General features: G+C 42.5%; 2 protein-coding genes across 2 annotated transcripts in view; both read left to right on the top strand.

The window, feature by feature from the left end:
* Positions 1–20,813, top strand: part of agbl4 (AGBL carboxypeptidase 4) — a 189,886-nt gene that overhangs the window by 120,289 nt on the left and 48,784 nt on the right. The window contains exon 6 of the mRNA XM_068743739.1: positions 1,072–1,111. Coding sequence (XP_068599840.1) covers positions 1,072–1,111 — 40 coding nt within the window. The remainder of the gene's footprint in view (positions 1–1,071; positions 1,112–20,813) is intronic.
* Positions 11,513–19,446, top strand: bend5 (BEN domain containing 5). Its single transcript, XM_068743802.1, has 7 exons — positions 11,513–11,693; positions 12,636–12,766; positions 15,273–15,433; positions 15,530–15,750; positions 16,445–16,593; positions 18,847–19,060; positions 19,250–19,446. Exons 1-7 carry the CDS (start codon positions 11,513–11,515, stop codon positions 19,444–19,446), a joined length of 1,254 nt encoding a protein of 417 aa, XP_068599903.1.

Below are 20,813 nucleotides of genomic sequence, written 5' to 3'. Positions count from 1 at the left end.
CATCTCCTCCACACACAATAAACTACAGCCATGCCTTTTCAAGTAACTTATAGCCAACAATACCTCATGGTGAAATAAAATGTAGACCTCCCAAATTTATAGAAATGCTATATTAAATCATCAAATTATTAATAAGAATAGCATTTTAGGATGAGTATCATCTTATTTATTCATCAAACAATACATTACCCGTGAATATATTCTCCTATTCACCGTGAACTCTGTCCGAAGCGCAGTGCAGTGCTGCTTCAGTGGTTTGCGATGTCTTACCTCATGGCAGGAATGTCCGGAGTCTGACTCCCTGCTGGGGATGGCCATTGGTCTGTGGAGTATGGAATATTCCCCAAAGTTTGCGAGGGTTTCCTCTATTTCATTTAATTGTACTTTCTTAACAGAAACAAATTCAACTACTACTACCTGTAGTGTTACAGTGTCGTTGAACTTGTATTCAAATGTATTCCTACGTTGACTGAATGTTGATGTAGGAATACTGTATATTTTAAATTACTCTGAGAAAGAGCATCTGCTAAATACGAAATGAAGCTCTTACTAGCCTATCAGAGAGCTCCACTCCAGGCAGTATGTGAGGACAGAAGGAAGGAGCATGCTGAGAGTCTTATCCCTCTCAGCAACCGAGAGGGATAAGTATGGTGCTGGAATATTAATGCAGTCTGGTACTAAAAACTGGCTTTGACCATTATCTGGCCATACAATGTTTCACACACACACACACCATTCATCTATTACTAGGATGTGTGTAACCCTTCAACCAGGGTTCAGCGCCAAAATCAGTCAGGAAATGTCTGTACCAAAGAAATATGAAAGGCTATATCTCATAATGTAAAGGAAGTGAAAGCATCCGTCTCTTCATCCAAAGGTACTTCAGATTTTAGTGGGCCATTTCCTCCTTTGTGTCTTCCTGTGCTAACAGAATAAAGCAACAGACACCATTTAAAATATAGCCTGTTCTGGTGCGGTAATATAATAATATTCCTCTGTGAATGTTAACTCCAAATAATTGATGATCGTTTAATGGCATTTGCCTAACTTTGTTCTCTCTTTGTCTTCCAGCAACAAAGGCGTCTCGACCTGTTGACCATCACCAACTCTGGTAAGTCTGGCATCCTAGTCAACCAGTCTTCTTCAGCACCACGGACAGAGGGCCGTGATGCTCCCATAAGAAAGTCACTATCAGTGCACAGCCATGTCTTTGACTTGATATGGTGTTGACAGAAACATCCCAGTCATACTCAGTGTGTTCACCTCAACACATCAACACAGCTACACATTGACACCTGTATTTGGTATCAATATGGTATTTTCTGGAGGCACTACATGAGCTTTCCCCATTGCTCAATGCTCATGTAGTGCTACATACTTCTATTAATGAGTCATGCAGATACAGGAAACATCACTGCAACAGTTACACGCAATAACACTGCAAACAATATCATATAGTGAGATGCAATCACTTACAATGCTGAATAATTGTGCATGAAACACTCATGCATCATTTTATGACTTCTGTTGAAGTAAGTGAGAAGAATATAGTAGATCCACCTTTTCCATCTGACTCTACTCTAGGATTTAATTATTCATTTCTGCCACAACAGACAAACAAACGAACACAACTAGCATGACTTCCTTTGCAAAAATAAACATGAATGCCAGTCTCTTGCGCTCTAGAGGCAGATGTGAGAATAAAGGAATCCACTCGGATGGAAAGTAAGAAGAACATTTTAAAAACTGGGGAAAACAGATGGGCACGGCGAGGAGGATGAAGAGACCCATATGCCCAAAGTATCTGGATGATCTAATGTGCTTTGATTATTATAATGTAAGTACGAGGCTCCCGGACACCGGGTTAATTTAGCAGGTTTACAGTGCAGCTGTTCCTCAGGCCTGGACGGCGGCTAGAGGTTCTGGCCTCAACAGTTTGACGGAGAGTAACCAGAGAGAGGTGGGAAGAATGAAGAGAGTGTGGGAGCTGCATCGTATATAGTGAAGTGAAAAAGAGAGAGCCGTAAGATGTGTGGATGTACACAAAAAGTAACTGTAACTCGGATGTTAACCATAAGGTGTGGCTGTGAGGCCCTGGGGCTGTTCTGAGTGGAGTTTGGTGTGTTCTGTCTGTGTGGGCTCCTTCTCCTCCCACGGCCACAGTGCTAGGTATGAATGTTGTTTGTCTTGCTTTGTTGGCCTTGTGATGGACTGTCAACATCTTGAGGATGCACCCCGCCTCCTGCCCAGCACCTGCTAGGACTGACTCCAGCCGAGCTGCACCCCTCCATGGGATAAGAGGTTACAGGAAATGAATTTATTCACTGACCTGACGAAAAAAAGAGAAAAATACTGATGACAGGCCGTGACTAATTTAACATTTAATAAATCCTTTGCCATCTCCCTTTTGTAGATGTTGCAGTGCATGCCAGTGGGCATACTTGGACTAGCCTACTATAGGGTTTAATCTACACTCATGAGAAGGTGTCGGCCCCAGACTGAAAAAGCTTTCAATTATTCTAGCCGAGAGCTTTCTTCCTCTGATTGGTGTAGAGCTCAGCATGCTGTGTAAATTATTGCACACTGTTATGTCTGTCCTTGAAGGGGAGTTTATTATATTCTTAACATGGCAGACATGTTTTATTCAGTCCTGCTGCTTATTACTATTCACAGTAGGTGAGTGGGCATGCATACACATAGACCGTGAACATACTGAAGGTTGTTATGCTGGCTGTCTGAAGACCCGGTCAGGTTTTAAGACAAATTATTCTGATAGGGAAACAAAGCAGCCTCTCCTTCTACCTGCAAGATAAAGGAGATTTGGCCTTTTCCATCCTTTGTGTTCGCCATTCTCTCACACTCATTTCTCTCCGCAGTTAGCAGATCCTCCTCCTTTTTTTTAAGTCACATTGCCTTTGTTGTTTTTCCCACTGTTTGTCTTGCGTTATTCCCTCCTTCCTGCTTCATTCACCTCGCTCCTTCTTGTCTTCATGGGATGGACAGCAGGAGAAACCAAAGGGTGAGAACCGACTAATAGGCTGAATTGGTGTCCGGGTGCACTGTGTGCAAGGAAGAAAGAAAGAGATCTGATCAGGAGTCTGCCTTTGTAGCGCCTCATAGTGCTCATTTGCCACTCAGAAGAGCCATTCACACTTTCTACATTAGCTGATTTTGTACTTTACATTCAGCAATATACACATAGCGGAGGAACACACAACAAAAAACACACACTTTCCCCTCTCACCACCACCCACAGACCCACTCAAACTTCACTCGGCCCTCTTTAATTGGACACTTGAGCAGCATGGCTGCATCTGGCTGCTGTTGAACACAGCCTGACATTTCAGACTGCTGACCTTTCCAGCTCCACCACAACGAAATAATGATTAGTCCTGGCAACTCTTCCACCACAGCGGCAGCCAGGTACGCCTCCATGCACACAGGCATGTCCAGATATTACACACACACAGACACAGGTGCAAACAGCACAAAATGGAACAACAACAAGAACACCTGTATTGAAGGCTTTGAATTTCACGGTGAGAAAATGGGTTTCAGACATTGATTTGAGAGGCCATTGTCATTCCTTTAGCTCATCGATTAGGCTGTCCTTTCCCATATCTGCGGTCGGCGCCCAATAATGTTTTGTTCTAAATTAACTCTGCTTGCCTCTGTTTAGTTTTCTCCTTTCCACTTTATGCACTCTCAGCATTACAGTGGAAAAAAGGTCAATCGTATTCATGAGGTCCGGGTAGATGAGAGAGAGAGAGAGAGAGAGAGAGAGAGAGGGAGATCTATGCAGTGATTCTTCATAGAGTATATATACATGTATATATATGTGTGTGTGTGTGAATGATTGCCTGTCTGTGCGTGACCCTGCGATGAACTGGCGGCTTGTCCAGGGTGTACCCCGCCTCAACTCAACAAATATAATATAGTGAAATGAACTTTGTTGTATTTCACATATTTGCCGGTACAGTTACCATGAAAATGAGGGTTTCTACACATGATAGCCCTTCCAGTTGCTCTGACTGCCGGGAGGAGCAACAGTTAGTAAAACAAACACACCATTAGGAGCATAAGGAGCGGTGGAAATTGGTTTGACTGTTCATAGTCAGTTATTAGAGAGAGCTTTGCCAATGGCAACAGGTATGTTGTCTCCCTACCAAACTCTTTATGGTCTATTAAAACAAAAAGTAAACTTTGAATTGGAAGATATTAAGAAAAAGAGTTGAATAACATTTTTTGCTTGCAAAATTAAACATGCATTTTCCCCAATTTTGCTTTTTGTGCAAGGATTTTTACATTCCAGATGGGGCTTGTTAAAAGGGAAGTACCACAGTGATTAGGATCCTGCTGCCGGCCAGGTCCACCCTTCTCTGCCGGTTTGGTTGCCTTCACAGGTTGTGTCTGTTCGGTAGGTAGAGGATAGGTAATGTGCATCTCTGATATTGTCAGTGGATAGTGAGCTGCAGTATAACTCTCTGGCCCAGTCCTCCTCTGGAGCTGGTTTCTCCGCTCTAGTGTCTAGGAACGGCAAATGCTTTTGGAGACGGCGTCTCTGTCCAGCCAGAGTTGATCCGCGGAAGATGCAACATCCTGCATGCAACCCTGTTAATATCCAGGCCTGTGGTGCATACCTGACATGATAGAAATCTCTGGGTGACTCGATCACTTTATGGTTGCCTTGCTTTCATGCTGGAGAGCTGTTTTCACTGAAGCACAACAACGATCTCTTCCACACCTTGAGGGTGGAAGAAAACAAGAAGACACAAAACAGACAAGAACATAATATATTTTTTAATTCCATCAGGCTTTTGTGTAAATGAGCAGCTGTGAAAACAACACTCCCTATTATTGCTCTAATTATATGCTTTCTCTCTGAATTTGCATATTTTATCTCCCTCGTCTCCATTTAGGGGGACAATTCTATTTGGACGTGGTTAAAGGAAACACATAAAACAAACAAAGAAGGAGATGAAGGATGGGAAGGCGGGAGGGAAAGGGGCATACTGGATGCCTCATATTGTATATTTTCCAGTTGATTTTGTACAGTGCTTCTCTGCAGCGTAGCTAAATAAGCTGCAGCATGCTAATGAATGGAAAACAAGTGTGATAATTTACCAGACGACAAACTGGGGAATGTTAGGGAAAGGAACCAGGAGGAAGGGGAGGAAGGGTTGGAATAATATTTCAAATATTTAGAAAATAATCATTTTAAACCTGTCTCCAGCCCATACGCCAAAAGATTCTTTTCTATCAAGCTTACATTGCTAATGCTTAAATGAATATTCCCTGTGTTGCAAAAACTGTAATTTCACGCACTGTACTCCCAGTCAGCTCCGTGTTTCATGTTTCTGAATGCAGGGAGGGAGACAGTGAGAGAGGGAGTGCTAAACTCAAAGAATAGTAAATGACAACAGAAAAGCAGAGACTCCAACTTTCCTCTTCCTAAAAGGGCAATGTGACGAAGACAGTAAACAGGCGGTGAACAGGCTGTGGGCTCTGAGATTATTGTTTTGTCACCAGCAGACCCACCAGTGTTGCTGAGCACTGCTGTGGAGCAAATCCTCCCCGAGAGGACTGATTGGATTTTTGTTCCAGGGAGCCTTTTGTGTTAGCAGCATAGGGACTAGATAATAGAGGTTGATGCCACTCTGTCTCTGTGTTAGGGCTACTGGACTTTGTGTGTGTGTGTGTGTCGGTGTGTGCGTTTGTGTGTGTTTGTGTGCCGTCAGCTCATCATCTCTCTAAACAGTAAATTTGTCACTCTTATTTACAACCTTCACTTTCCAGATTGATGAATGTTAAACTTTTTTTTTTTTTCTAACAGCATGCCTGCCTTACTAATAAAGTTTTCCCACCACGATGCATTTTTAATAAGATCACATGTCACTCATCTAAATTAACAATATCTTGTGCAGGCATGTGTGCTGGGAGATACTCATTGCCACCGGTCAGAAAACAGCATTTTCTGTGCCTCAGTCCCCGTGACAGAGGTGTGTAGCATGTGTGCCCTACGATGTGGAGAACTGCATGTAGAAATAAAAAATACATAAATTATTGATTTCTATATGGAAATGTTACTTTTAATTGCCCTGTTTTCCCTGGTGGGTGAACCATTGGGTTCAGCTACAGACTCACAGCCTGCATCTTCTCTCCAGAAAAATTCAATACGGCAGCACGCTTGCGTTCAGGACACTCTGCTACTCATGGCACCACCCTGCTGTCCAATGTATGAAGGAGTAACTTTGCACTGACCTCTATTGGAGACCACGGAACGATACTGAAACCTTAAAGGATAAAGGCCTGTGAACAGACCAGTCAGAACAGACATTTAATTGGAACTAATGTCAAGAAGTGACTCCAAGATCTCAAGAAATATCAGCCCTTCGGGATCATTGTAGATGAATGTGTATTGACCAACGGTCCAGATTAGGGTTTATAATCTATGGGGAAATAGAAGCTCCTCTTATTACAGTTGAAAATCCTTTGTGTCGGTGGCAGCAGCTCAGCAACTGTTTTCCTGCTGTGTGTCTCAGGCCAGGCAGGAAATGATTGTCCAGTTTGTCCTGACTCTTTTCTCCACCACAGAATCAAATGTGCCTCAGCAGTCAGAGATTGCGCTTCCTGCATCTGGGTGGTGAAGGAGATGCATGAAATTTAACATGCCGTACGTAGCTGTCAGTGTTTGTGTTTGCAGACTGGAGATGGTGTGAGATATTGTGTTTGTGTGGAGAGCATGCAGGTCGTTTGGCTGGAATGCTGATGGATAGGTCTGAAATCAAGCCCACATGCAATAAGTGGTTGTGATTGCAGAAATGCGTTGTCCAACCAGACACTGCAATGAGTTTGGGTTGTCATTATTTCATCTTTAACAGATGAAATTGTATTTGCATTTTTTTCTACAAAAACAACATTTCGAAATAGATGAAGATATAATGGGAAAATGCTTGGTGGCATCAACACATTTATTTTAATTTGGAAACTCACCCAAGTGAAATGAAAACAAGTAACAAGAGTGCAGCAGTAAGTAATGGCAGATGAATAAATTAATAAGATGCTCGGTGTCCTTTTTCAGACATAGCAGCTGCACAAATACTCTGTATTAAGCTCCAATTCAACCCTAACCTCCAAGTGTACACTGAGCTCCAGGGATGATTCTGTTGAGGGATTTGAGATCGGTGACCTTGGCCGTCCTTGACTAGTTTGTTTGTGTGCATGGGTGGGGGGCTGTGTCTAGCCGGTTGGTGGTTAAATAAAAGCCCCCTCCCCCCCCTCTCCTTCCCCACCACTGCACCACCGCAGGTCTCCTTGCAGAAGTGAGCTGCTGGTTGGCCTTAGATTTATCCGCTATTATCTGTCAGATGCTGCACACCTGTGAGCCTTGCTGCCCCTCTGAATGATGGGTGGCAGTGGGTCCTTCGTCCAATCCCAGTGGCTCCCTGCTGTCAGCCACAGAGGCAATGAAAAGTTCTCTGGCTTCCTCAGTCTCTGTCTGACAGCAGCCCTGGAGGACAGGGTAAGAGAAGGAAAAGGGGGGGAGGAATACCATTAAGATGAGCTGTATTCCCACAGACCAAAGCTTGCCCACCAGCCATGCGTTGCAGCTCACCTGTCTGACAGATAAGTGGAGATTAGAGGAGAAGAGATGGTGGAAAAGGTATTAGAGGCATAAGAAAAATTCTCTCTGGAACCCAGGGACTGCTTTGATACGTTTAGGATTTCATGCGTCGTGTCTGACTTTTGATGTTGATGCAGAAAGGGCACAGACACGGATGGTCCATGCTGCTTCTGCAGAGGTGGAGCAATCGTTGTGCTTTTATGTGTTCTTTGCTTGTTTGTTCCCTGTTGTCTATTGCTTGACTTGCCACTGCAGATTCCTGATCTAGTTATCGGAGAATAAGTCTGGCGATACTGGCGAGATCAATACAGTGCCACAGAAGGAGGTGAAGCGGTCTTAATGAACTGAATTGACTGATGTTGAAATATGATCAGTATATATCGTGGCCATTATGTTCCTTATGAAAAAGATCAATGTCTCCTGGGTGGATCACTGAGTATAAAAAGACAAGGCCAGTGCTGATACAATTCTATAACCTATTGAAGGCTTTATTCTCAATAAGGTTTGCCTATGTGTGTTTATATGTGTCTATGCATGTGCACAATGTCTGTCTCTCTTAATCCCATCTCTCGTTTAGCCAAAGGTCTGTTTTCAGGCCCTGCAGCATTAGGGGACACCGATGTGCTCATTAGACGGCTGTGCCGTTCATTTCATGGACTATCACTCTTTAAATATTTTGAATGACTTCTTCATGGTTGATTAGAAATTCATAAAGAGCTCATTAAAAAAAGCAGCATAAGAGAAATACTGGTTAGACAATAAAATGGGAAAATGTTTTTTCCCCACATTGTAAGCAGTTGTGATTGATCATGGTAGCATATTGCCCATAAAGGATTTACACATCTCTGCATGTGTCTTCTTGAAGGCGGATGTCCGTATCTTCATTTTGGTCATACTTTTCCGATGTCAGAGCATCTTTCCAGAAGGTTGTGTTATCCCTTCATCCTTGCTGTCCAATGTCTAGCATCATCAGTTTGCTGGGTCTGCTGTCTGCTCAGGCTGGCACACTCCCATCCCAAACATCATCGCGCACACACACCTGTACCAGCATCTGTCCATCCCACAGATTGGCACAGGTGGTGCCTTTTGATTGACTGTCTGTTTATCATCAAATTAAAGCACACACCCCGTAAAAACGTTCTACACCACCTTTTCTTCTCATATTTTTTTCTGTCATGCATATTTATACACAAATACTTACCAGCCACACAAAGGGGTTATTTGTTATCTACTTGTCTGTGGGGCAGTGTGAACTCTTTATGATTCCCGGCGCAACACTGCGATGATGACGTGTGTGCCCACAGTCTAATTCCATCATCAGCATCATTACTGCTATTATCCCGTGTCTCCCTTTAATGCAGCCTAATGGATGACCAATAAAGATAGATGAGCCTGGCACTGTGGGGCTAATAGGCAGGACATGGTGTCTGGCTTCTGTCCTTACCGAGACTTTACCTGATCACATGCCCTGAGAGGTAACAGCATAGCTAAAATAATATTTTATACAAGTCAAAGCGTGCAACAATACGATGAGAATCTACCGACATGAACATCAGATCATTTAATGGCAAAGTCAGGGGCTTACATTACAATGATGTCTTTAAGTGAGCAGAAGACAGTTAATCATTAATTACTTATTATTATATTATTTGTGATTTATTTGTATGGAAATTAAGTCCAGTGTTGTATGCGGGTGTATGTGGGGCAGAGACATGCAGGGGCAAATCTAGGATATGATTTGTAACTCACATTTTTACAGAGTGGCCAAGTGCATGTCCAACATCCATGCACATTTTCTTATTTCAGTTAGATTCTTAGATATTTTTTTCTATTACTTCACATGGGCTGTATCGTTTTGGACTAAAACACATATGATGAGATGTAATAAATTCAAACACGAGTGCAGAAAACAGAGAATTCTGATTTTAGCCTCAAAATGCATACAGAACTCAATTCCATCACACTATTGTAATCATTAATTTACTGACCAAATGGTCGTGGTTTGACTGAAACATTTCTTCATTCATTTTTTAACCTGTCTGAAGTCGGGGGGGGGGGGGGGGGGGGGGGGGGCTGGAGCATTTTACTACCTTAATACAAACTGCTGTGGGAAATCATTGCTCACCTTAAAGCTGCTATGGGGTATTGAAACACTTTCTTTCACCTTTGGTAAAAGGCGGAAGAAAGTTTCACAGTAAGTTTCCTAAGTTGTGCTCTCAGGAAGTGTAATGTGTGTGATGACGATACAGGTAATAATTCAATTGTAAGAACAGCAGCTGTGTTGAATTTATGAAGAAACGTGTTTTTGAAATGTTACAGTGACATGTTCGAAGGGACTTTCTCGGAGAATATGAATACCGTCACAGTCAGAAATGTGTGTAAATTCAAATATATTTGGGGATCTCAACATTTATTGTGTCTCCAGGCAGACTTCCATCTGTGATGCACCTTCATAAACACTAACTTCAAGTTGTTTTTGAAAATTTGAACTTCTTTTGGCTGCAGGAAAACATCACTTTTAAATGGAGGAGCGCCCCCTTTCTTTACAACAGTGGCCACATCAAAAACAGAAAGCTCCAGAAACTGAACAGCCTTATGTTGACAATCCCAGCCTCGAGGACAGGAGAGCCGTTGAACAGAAGCTTAGATTATCAGTAATCCTCTTTAAGACTTGTTGAGAAGCTGCTCTGATCTGTTGTCTACCACTCTTGCTCTCGCTATGAGTGTGGAGCTCTGCCAAAGTATCACTGTATGGCTATATTGTATCTATGGCCTGAAACAAAACTAATTACTCCTCATTCAATAAGGTTCAAAAAATGTAGCAGAGTCTAACTATGTGTGAAAGTGCATACATGTTACATTTAAAACTCTAAAGGACAGTGCTTTACAAAAAAGGGACACAGACAAGCCTTCTCAATCAATAGTGTAGTGGGGGATGCAACAGCTTGTTCTAAAAAATCTATAATAATGCTACAATAAATTAAATAACTGTCATCTATGCTCTGCGATTTATCAGACACTGAGATGGGTCACACAGCACAGTAAACAAATACCACAGGCAAGCTGAAATTTGAAACGGCCCTAATAATAACTAAATAAAGGCCTGAAACTATGAATCGAAATATCAGAGAAGAAAAAAGAGCTCCATATAGTTCTGCATCAGTTAATTTTCAATTACAGCAGCTGAAGCAGAACGGAACTGTGTCATTTATCGAATGTGGTGCTCTCCATTAGAGTAACAACTGAGAAATCCACCCTGCTGTATGACCGCCTGGCTCTCTTACAATATACAAGAGTCCACTTATGTCAGCTATCCTTAATCTTTCTGTTGTGATACTAGAAAGAGATGAGAAGTGTACATGAGAAAACACATGAACGCACACAGAGACCAGTGAATTCTGACCAGACAGGTAATCATCATGGGGACTTTTCCCACTGCAGTTTTCTTTAACAATTCTCTGAGAAGACAAGAGTGATGGGCATCTAAAGCGACGAGGAGTAATGATCTAGGAGGACTGAAATACCCTCGGCACCAAAAGCACCACTGAAAGAAAAAAAAACATTAAAAGTTTATTGTATTTTGTTTTTGTAAATCGTTTTTAAGTTTGACAAAAAAATAAAAAATAACTTGTCAATATTGGAATTAAAATAAAGGAGCGACAGAAAAACGTGTTTTTAACACAAAATATCACATTTGTTTGTGAATATTCTGTGTTGCATTTATCTACTGCTCATGCCTTGATGTTCTTCTCTGGGTGATGTGGACCAGGCAGCAGTAGTCGAGCGCAGAGCAACCCTAGTCCCCTATGTGTACATATATTTTTAATACTTTGTGGAGGAAAATCTCTCAACCATATCCAAAGTGCTGGACCAAAAGAGAAGTAGATAATGTATGCTTTTGTTAGATTCTTTGAAGACGATTTGTGCTACGCGTTACCCGTTTCTAATATCGAGGATTTCAGCCCTCTGCACGAAACAGATTTTGATCATCAGAAGGTGTATCCGGTTCACAGAGCTGAGAATGGCAGCGCAGGCCAGCGGTGCGAAGCACAGATCCTTGCCCTTGCAGGTGAGTTGTCTTCTCGGTCTACCTTTCTCTTTTTGAGGTTTTTTTTTTTTTTTTTACTGTCGGGCTGAGTAGCGATCGTGTGCGCTAAAGTCGGGAACATGTCAAAGGAAGTCCCCTTTGTCCGATGTGTCAAACGCGATCAGCTGGAGGCTGACACTGATAGCCACGCCGATGTCCTACGCAAGCTAGCCGGGCGCGCAAAGTTAAGTTTGGTGGGTAGTCGCGTCTTGTCAATGAAATATAATTTGCTTACGTCTTAAGTAACGCGTCGCAAGAGCACGTCATTTAGTCTCGATAGAGAGTCGCTGGTTGTGTCGCGAGATACGCGGCATATAAAGCCAGCCAGCCGCAAGGTTGTTTACAACACCGAGCTAACGCTTGCTAGCTTTAGGCTGTATTCGTTCCCTGTTAGCAGTGAAGCGCTAGTTAGCTTGATGATGCCGCTACATTATAAACGCTCGCAGCCTCTCGGTGACCTGTCATCGTTTTATCGACGACTGTGCATGCACGGGAACGCGAGCTTTGATTGATTGCTGTTAGCTTGTTGTTAGCTGTTGGTAAATGCTGCAGCCACGGCTGTGTCTGAGACGAGCGGCGTTAGCATGCGATTGTTATGGCTGTTTCATGACAGTGCATGATTTTAATGCGCTGACGTAAACGTGCTGTCAATGGTTCACCAGTGTTTACACACGATTGTGTGTTTTACGTTCTCCGTAACAAACCAAGGGGCATCACTCATCTCTGAATGGGAGCTGTCTTTCTGTCTGTGCAGCAGGAGAGGTATGACAGAGAAAACATTCAGCGGCTGTGTAGCCAGGGTCATTTATGCTGCATTCTGTGTTAAAGTTAAGTTAAAAGTTAGTGTGATATGACTGAGTGGGGGGAAAAAAATCCCTTCTAACGCTTTGGAATTTCACATGATGCTTTTTCTGCACTCCTCAGACACAGTAGTGGAATTGGAAGACAGAATAATGCAAAAGAAGATGAAAATCCCCAAGATGTCCTTCAAGAATTCTGGAAACTCTGTTGAGAACAATTTTGGAGAGGAGAGAATGCCACTTAGGCATAAAAAGGTAGGCTCATCAGACTTTAGTTGAGTTACCTTGGGCTTAATTATTCATTTAAATGGCTGACAATTATCAACTCCATATGCGTTTTAGCTGGTCACATCAGCATCAGGACATTCAGTCACACTGACCCTGAATCATGTTCAACTGATTCTTATCTATTTATTTTTCATTGAAGTACGGCATCAAATCATCCAGTCGAACTGCAGGTGCAAACTACTATCAACAAATCATCATATTGAAATACGTTCCACTTAAATTACTTGCATTATCAGAACAATCCTGTGCTGCATCAATGTAAATAATTTCGTCATTGCCTTGAAATTATGAAAATGTGTGAAATGCATTTGTAATATTGATGCAAGCAAATAATCTTATGCCGTATTTTAAATGCCTCCTATTGATATAATTCTTTAACCCTCTCCTTATCCTTAAATATTACTAATACGTTTTATCATTGTTGTCAATCTGACCGCAGAGATATTTCCCTCCAGGAAATTTTTTAAAGAAAATTGTTGACCAAGTTTGTGCATCAGGCACTGTTTATTTTGAATAAATAAATATCCCATTGATAATGAATCAATGACCTGTCCTCTAGCGCCACCATCAGGTCAAACTTTAGAATTAGTTAATTATTGGAATTAATTTATCTTGAAGAGAAAAGAAAAATATCAAAACCTATGATTTAGAAGTTCCAAAATCCTGAAAGGCCAAGTGTATCAAATATAACAGGCTGGGCTTTAAAGGGTTAAATAGAATTTCTAGTCATAATTTTATACACTGTCATGGAACCATTGAACATCTACCAAATAACTGAACACACTGATGAACACCAACGAAGCTGGGACTGCCTCATGACCTACAAAACCTGCCTCCTGGAGCAGATGTTCCATTTAAGATGTGAAGATGGAGACACGCTGGTCTAGAAGAGAGGAAGATCCATCTCTGATATAAGCAGGAAGTAAAGGAACAACGAGCGGAAACAATGTGGCAGGAGAATCATGGATCCCTTTGAACTGTTTGATCTTCACTACGGTGGAAGCAAAGTAACGAAATGAACTGAGCTACTGCAGAACGTTAGAGGTTCATTCATAGGTGTGAGTAGTAGGATACATGTTTTACACAGTTAAAACAACTTGGGGTCAAATTGACCCCAGAGAAACGCCAATGTGTGTGCAATGTGTTCAGCATATTGAAAAAATATAATGTTATGCTTAATCAATTGTACCATCAAATTAGGAAAAGTCTTGAAATATTAAGTAAAAAAAATAAAATCAAAGTTAACTATTATTTTCTAATGATAAACATCGAATGGGGTCAAATTGACCCCAAATATAACAGGAGGGTTAATGATGGATGCAAGATGTCACTTTTTTCATAAACTTGTCTGACACCCAAAATCCCCCATGCTATTCTTAACCATATGCCGGATTAACACAAATTCAGCACTCTGGACAACTGCCCTTTCACCAACAAATCCTCTGAGCGGCTCATCAAAGAACTCAGACTCCTCCTATTGAGACCCATACAGTCAAAACAAGCAGTTGACAATCCGTACCCTCTTCCCCATCATGAGAACTGGTGTCACTGGGAATCAAAACATTGTTTGAACAGAATCTAGAGACCTTGAACTTCGGTAACTTTGCCCATTTTCAAACAGTTCATCAGAAACTCACAGACTTCTTTGATGGTGATATATTTATTCATTATTTCGGGACGCTATGATGTCTTTGGCACATTTATATGCAATTTTTATATCATTGAAGTGCTGAATAGAATCCCATCACACGCAGCTGTTGGTAAAAACTAGAACAGTTCAGAAAGCTTAATGCCACACACACACACGTGTATATGTATATTTTTATGTGTGTGGGTGTGTTAATTCATTTATTTTGGTTCTTCACACATTCAACACCCATTTTATTTACAGTACACATCATCATTAAAAAAAAAAATGGGCAGAGGCTAATTGCTTTTTTTCAGCCCACCGCACACTAAACACATTTGTACACACTAAACAATAATACTTTCAACCACAGTCTTTTTGAGAAGTAACCCTTGTAAGTGCAAACAATTGCAAATTAGGCATTGTTTAAACAGCATGCCAACTATTGACGGTCTGATTATTAGTCTTAATATTTTTATGGCCTACATGTAAGGCGATTCATAAAGTAATTTAAAATCATAGATGAAAACCGGTCACCGACTGCAAGGATGCAGACGCTTTGGTGACAAAGTACAATCCAAATGGACTCTAATCAGACCTCAGCATCCACCAAGGCAAGGTTTCAGAAGTCATCCTGGAACATAGCGAGACCATCATTTACCTGACTTGAATTCCACACAAAATCACTGGTGGCCCCAGAAATACATCCAGAAGCCGATGTGTGGCTATGTATTACCTTTACAACAGGTTATAACATCAAAAGGGTGCTCTATAAATTATTTAGAATTGGTAATTTAATCTAAATTATAAGAAATATCTCTGAATTGACTTTTGTTTTTTGATCAGGCCATGTCCCAGGATCATGGGCGTCCTCTTTCCAACCCTTCCAAGAGCCTAGCAGCAGTAGTGGCTCGCCTGGAGAGAAATGCAGCAAATTCCTGTATGGAATACGAGGAGGACCTTGATGAGGACCGGTTGGCTGAGGAAGGAGATGATGCGGATGATGAAGATGAAGATATTGAGGCAGTGCATCAACGGCATCACCATCACCACCAGCAACAACATTCACAGGTGGACAAGGATTGTATGTCTGGTGTAGCGGCAGCCGTGGTTCCTAGAGTCCTATATGAGGAGCTGGTTCATAGCTACAGGCAACAAGAGGAGGAAATGCGACGGCTGCAACAGGAGCTGGAGAGAACTCGCAGGCAACTGGTGCAGCAGGCCAAGAAGCTGAAGGAATATGGCAGTTTGCTGACAGAAGTCAAAGAACTAAGGGACTTCAATAGGAGGCTGCAAGACGTGCTTCTAATGAGACTGGGCAGCGGTGAGGGACGACAAGCACACATACCAACACGCAAACCACTGCTACCGCTGATGCTGTTTATTAGTAACCTTTTATAAGGTCTACAAAATCAGTTTGTACATGGATTAGGAAAACACACAGCCACAAAATGTTTTGTCTTTAAATGTCAGTCTTGGACAGAGACATCTGTAGTAGGCAAAACACATCATTATTGTCCATTGATGAAGGTGAGCTTGGCGAGGTGTTATTTATGTATTAATTTAAAACAATGTAACCATATAAAGTAGATCTATTTTAATTAGGCAATGTGATCAATCTCAGTGAGGTCAGGTGTTTGTTGTGAGGCCATCTAATGGAGAGGCTAAAGATTAAAGCACCCTGGGGTGCTGTCGGACGGGGATGGAGCGCACTGACCAAACTTACAACTCATCATCTACACTGGAGCTTAAGCCGAGCCAGCTTAGCAAAAGTGTCTTTCTTGAAGCTCAGGGTAGGCCCAAGTTGGGGAGTGAGTAGCCAGTGGTTGCATGGTTCCAGTGTTAAATACTCATGGCCACATGCTGCCAGATACTAGGGGTAAGGGATACTAGGGGTCGAGTGTTAATGAACACAGTCCTGTTCTAACGTCGTCTTTGGTTTGGTTTAGTCGACCAGCAGCTGATGAATGGCCCGCTTGTGTTGCTAAAATAATGAACCATTTCCCTTGACTCTGCAGAGCCTATGCACGACAATGGCACTCAGACAATCAAGGCTGAAGTGGTTGAACCCATTGTTGAAGCCCAGGAGACATGCAGAGAAGAAGCCAACACCAGTTCCAGCTACTCGCCCTCGCCGAGGACCGTGTACACCTGCAACGATGGAAAGGTATGTCAGGAGGCGAGAGGACACTTAGCCTGTCCTCATTCACTCTGGCAGGCATGTGAATAGCACCACCTCAGGTGGGTTGGTCTCTTATTAAGTGTAATCTTATTCCTATTTATATGCTAACAACCTTCTATTGTTTTGTTTTTTATTTTCTGTTTTCATCACTTTTATCGCCACATTTTTTCTTCAAGGCAGAATCACTCATCCACTTGTAAACAAACAACAAAGGTCATCGGCTTTTTGCAAAAACCAGATCAAAAGCACCGATTGAAAACATGGTACTGAGAGATGGCGTCGCTCAACAGCTGACTGACCATTCGTTCATGCACCTGCCATTAATACAGTCTGTAAAACAAACCCATCTTTTCAATAATGGAGAATTAAGAAACAAGTTATAGCTTGAATGGATTGTGATTATAATGCATAAATATAACATTACGAGTAGGAACTTCAAATCACCGCCACTCACCAATAGCCCTTCTTAGCTATTTACAGTCCTGAATCCCCCAGTTCCCTCCTCTGTATCCCTAGCTTTATGCGGAGGATGACTCTGGGAAATTGCTGGATTTAGTGGCAAAATCTGTATTTTCTCTTAACACTCCTGAACCTAGGGGCATAGCACTGTAGTTGTAAAGCCCTTTCCCACTGGCTGCCCTACCTTAGCAGGTAAACAAGGTTGAGAAGATTATTATTCCTGCAAGCCCAGCCAGCATCATCAGTGTTTATTGGCCTGTTAGGGTTCTTTACTCGACTCACTGCTGTAAGTCAACCGGCGTCCTGTCTCTGATGACAGGGGGGGAATTGGTACTACAAGCTCTGGGGCCTGCAGCCACTTCAAGCGTGAAGAACACTTGCAAATTAGAAGTCTCCTACAACCGGGACCCCATATTAATTATTTGCACAGGAGGAATTTAAAGTGACTGACAGGTTAGCCTGTGTGAGGGAGAAAGAGGGCAGCAGAAAAGAAATGAGAGAGAGGGAGATAAAGGAGGGCAATAAAGGAGGAGGCTGAACACAGTCTCGTCTAACTTGAGGGTAGTAAAACGCTTGTCCTGCTGGCCAGGGGCCTAAAGTACATTAGGTGCACTGGGAAAAGCCTTTTGGAAGTTGGCCTAAAGTCCTTACCTTGATAAGAGTAGAGAAGGAAATGGGGGGGCATAGACCCCCTGGTGCTTTAACGCTCTGAGGAGACTAAGGTATTTGGTCGAGGGGGGCAATCGGCTGAGTGATTGGTGCGGGTTTATGCAATGTGAAGTGGTGCTGTGGACGAGAGCTCGAGGCCAGAATCGCCACGGAGGTAATCCAGGCTACAAGCAGCCAGTGGCTCAAGCTTGTGTATTTACCCTTGCTGGCGGTGCCTCTTGGGAGTTGGTAAGTGCTATAAGTGACAGCTGGTTCGGATGATTGGCTACAACTCGCCTTGCCATTTTAAATGTAGAGGGTTTTACAACAGCATGAAGCATTGGAGATGGAACTGAATTGGTAGCAACTCATTGCCCCCAAAACAAATGTCCCTGGCAAAGGGGTTGTCATTTAGACTTTAAGGGCAGAATTTTCCTGGTGTGGTTTGTAGACACCGTCTTCTGTTGCCCTTTCATGCTCATCAACACCAGGGGTGCATGTTCCCTGACTGTGGTTTTGAGTACACAACCCATCAAACAATATTCAAATCCCAGAGGCACTTATTTTGGAGCGAGCTTTGTCTGCTTGATGTGTTGGCTCACAAAATGTGTTATTTTTGGCACAGTCCAACATTTTAGCCGTTCATTCTTGGACGCTTGCTTCCCAGTCTCACATCCTGCATCTAGATATCTGCTGGCAAATCCACTGTCCACATGTTGATGCCCACAAACATGTCAGACATGGTGGAATAAAAAATGCCATCAGAGGGCAGGTTTCCCCTGATACGGATACTGACACACATATTTAACAGATCTGAAGCGATTATTGAGAGGAATTACTTTAGTATGAAAACATATGTTCCTTTTCTTTAAAATGACCGTTCCAGCCCAGCATGTAATTTTCTGTTTCTGATTATTAAATGTGGCCTTTTTAACAATAATTTTAGTCGGTTGTGCAGACAGATCTTCCTCAGTGACATGTTTTGAAGTCCTGCAATGGTGTTTTTTTAGACCTTAAAATGGGCAACGAGCTCATTCTGTAGATTTTGAGCTGAACTATTTGGATGTTTTTTTCTCTAACAAATATGCAATTAGTTGTTACTTTGTACTGTAATAGTTGTCATCGCTGTAGGTACATCTAGGTGGAGGGATCTGGGTGGAGGAAGAGAAGTGGCACCAGCTGCAGCGGACACAGGGAGACTCCAAGTTCACAAAGAACCTGGCTGTAATGATCTGGGGCACAGAAACGCTCAAAAACCGTAGTGTGACTGGAGTGGCCACTAAAAAGAAGAAAGATGCCCTGCCCAAGCCGCCACTGTCACCCAGCAAACTGAAAATCGTCAGAGGTAAGACATAGTCTAGGATTAAGCCTATAACATCAAGATGGTGAAAGGGATTATCCTTTCTGAGGTGACACAATTAAGAAAATACCAGATATTTAAAATAAAATAAAAAACACATTTCTCTTGAAATGAAGCATTGAATTATTTTTCTCACCTAAATGTATTCTGACTGCCCACTCGCTCCTTCCCCAGAGTGTCTCTACGATAGAGTGTCTCAAGAAACAGCCGACAGTGCAGAGATTACACAGAGGCTGTCCAAAGTGAACAAATACATTTGTGAAAAGATAATGGACATCAACAAGTCCATCAAGAATGAGGAGAGGCGGGAGTCCAAGCTGCTCATCAGACAGACAGTCAAGATGGAAAGTTTCACCTATGATGGCATGTAGAGTTCAACGGTTGTCACGCCAGCGCCTTCCGCCACCCGACTCCCCGTGGTCTGCAGGAAGTCGAGGGGACTTGATATGGGTGTTTGGGGGATGTTTGTCACAGGTACAGGAGCAGTGGTCTCCCTTTGTCACATTTGATTGATTATTATGTGAAGCATTAAAATGACCCCAGCTCCACAGAGCAACTGTCCCCTACCTCAGTGCGACGTTTCAGGCAGCTTTACCCACCAGCGCGAGGGGAAACGTGGGAACATGTTTGATGTGAGCTGGTGTGCGTGTTTTTATAAGCTTTACAGTGGAATTGGTACGGGGACATATTTTATTGACGTGTGCGTATGTGTGTCTAAAGGGGAGATTGTAGGTGTTTATCAAATTGATTTATTGTTCTGCGTCAGAACATTATTTTTCTTAAACTTCTACAAAGTAAGAAGTTATTTCCATCGATAAAGTCTTCTAATGCTGTGATGATGCTGGTTTGCAGTAGGTCTTAGTCTTGTTTATTGTTGGTATTTACCGCATAGGATGGGACAATCAAAGTCTCCAATACACAAGTCTTAATTGGTGACGGCCATATTGCATTTTGCATCAAAGATTATGTTGCACAAAGCAATCCCCCCCCCCCCCCCCCCCCGCTTTGACTGTAGGTCAAACACATTGCATTGTGCTACTAAAAAGACACCGTTACAGATTAAATGTCAGTTTATAGATTTCTATTTTAATCTCCTATTGGAACCACTGAGTTCTGACCGTTTGGCATCATCTTGATTCAACATGTGACAATTGGACTGTTTGATGAGCTGGCACGGGCATTTAATGCCTAGAAAGGGCTTAAATGGATAGGGCAATCACCGGGGGGGGGGCTGCTATACTCCTGGGTTTTGGCTGTGATTGTAAATGTATAGTAGGCTGAAGTAATGAAGCTTCAACTGCACTTTACTGTGGGGATGTCAGAGGTGATAACAGGTACTATTTTCGGTATGCACACATTGTGAACATGCTGTGCTGCGTGGGGAGACAAATCTGGACACTGCTCTGTGTGGTTCAGGTCTCCTTATGGAAGCAGTGTTGGCTGTGGGTAAAGCTGTCTGTAATACTATTGCTGAAGTTGTTGAGGCCCTGTGGACCCCATAATAACCCCCACCACGGGAACAAAGTAAGGCTGCTCCAGTGACAATTCCCTCTTAACTATGCCATCAGAACTTTGGGAACGTCCTTTTTCTTCTATGTTTTTTTTGTTCTGTTGCTGTTTTGATCCAGAACGGTTTGTGTGGCTGTCTGCAGGCTGGAACTAAATGCTGCAGATTGAAATCTCAACTGTGACCTAGCTGTGGCTAACTGTGAATCTGCTGCAGAGCTGCCTATCAAGC

Source organism: Brachionichthys hirsutus, chromosome 9 (assembly GCF_040956055.1).
Source record: "Brachionichthys hirsutus isolate HB-005 chromosome 9, CSIRO-AGI_Bhir_v1, whole genome shotgun sequence".
In the NCBI taxonomy this organism is placed as follows: domain Eukaryota; kingdom Metazoa; phylum Chordata; class Actinopteri; order Lophiiformes; family Brachionichthyidae; genus Brachionichthys; species Brachionichthys hirsutus.
This window is presented reverse-complemented; position numbering and strand designations above follow the sequence as displayed.

Coding starts and splice junctions, on each gene's coding strand:
- bend5 (XM_068743802.1), top strand. CDS start 11,513: ATGTATGCTTTTGTTAGATTCTTTGAAGACGATTTGTGCTACGCGTTA. Junction 12,767..15,272: donor TGCCACTTAGGCATAAAAAG/GTAGGCTCATCA, acceptor TTTTTTGATCAG/GCCATGTCCCAGGATCATGG. Junction 19,061..19,249: donor CAAACTGAAAATCGTCAGAG/GTAAGACATAGT, acceptor CTCCTTCCCCAG/AGTGTCTCTACGATAGAGTG.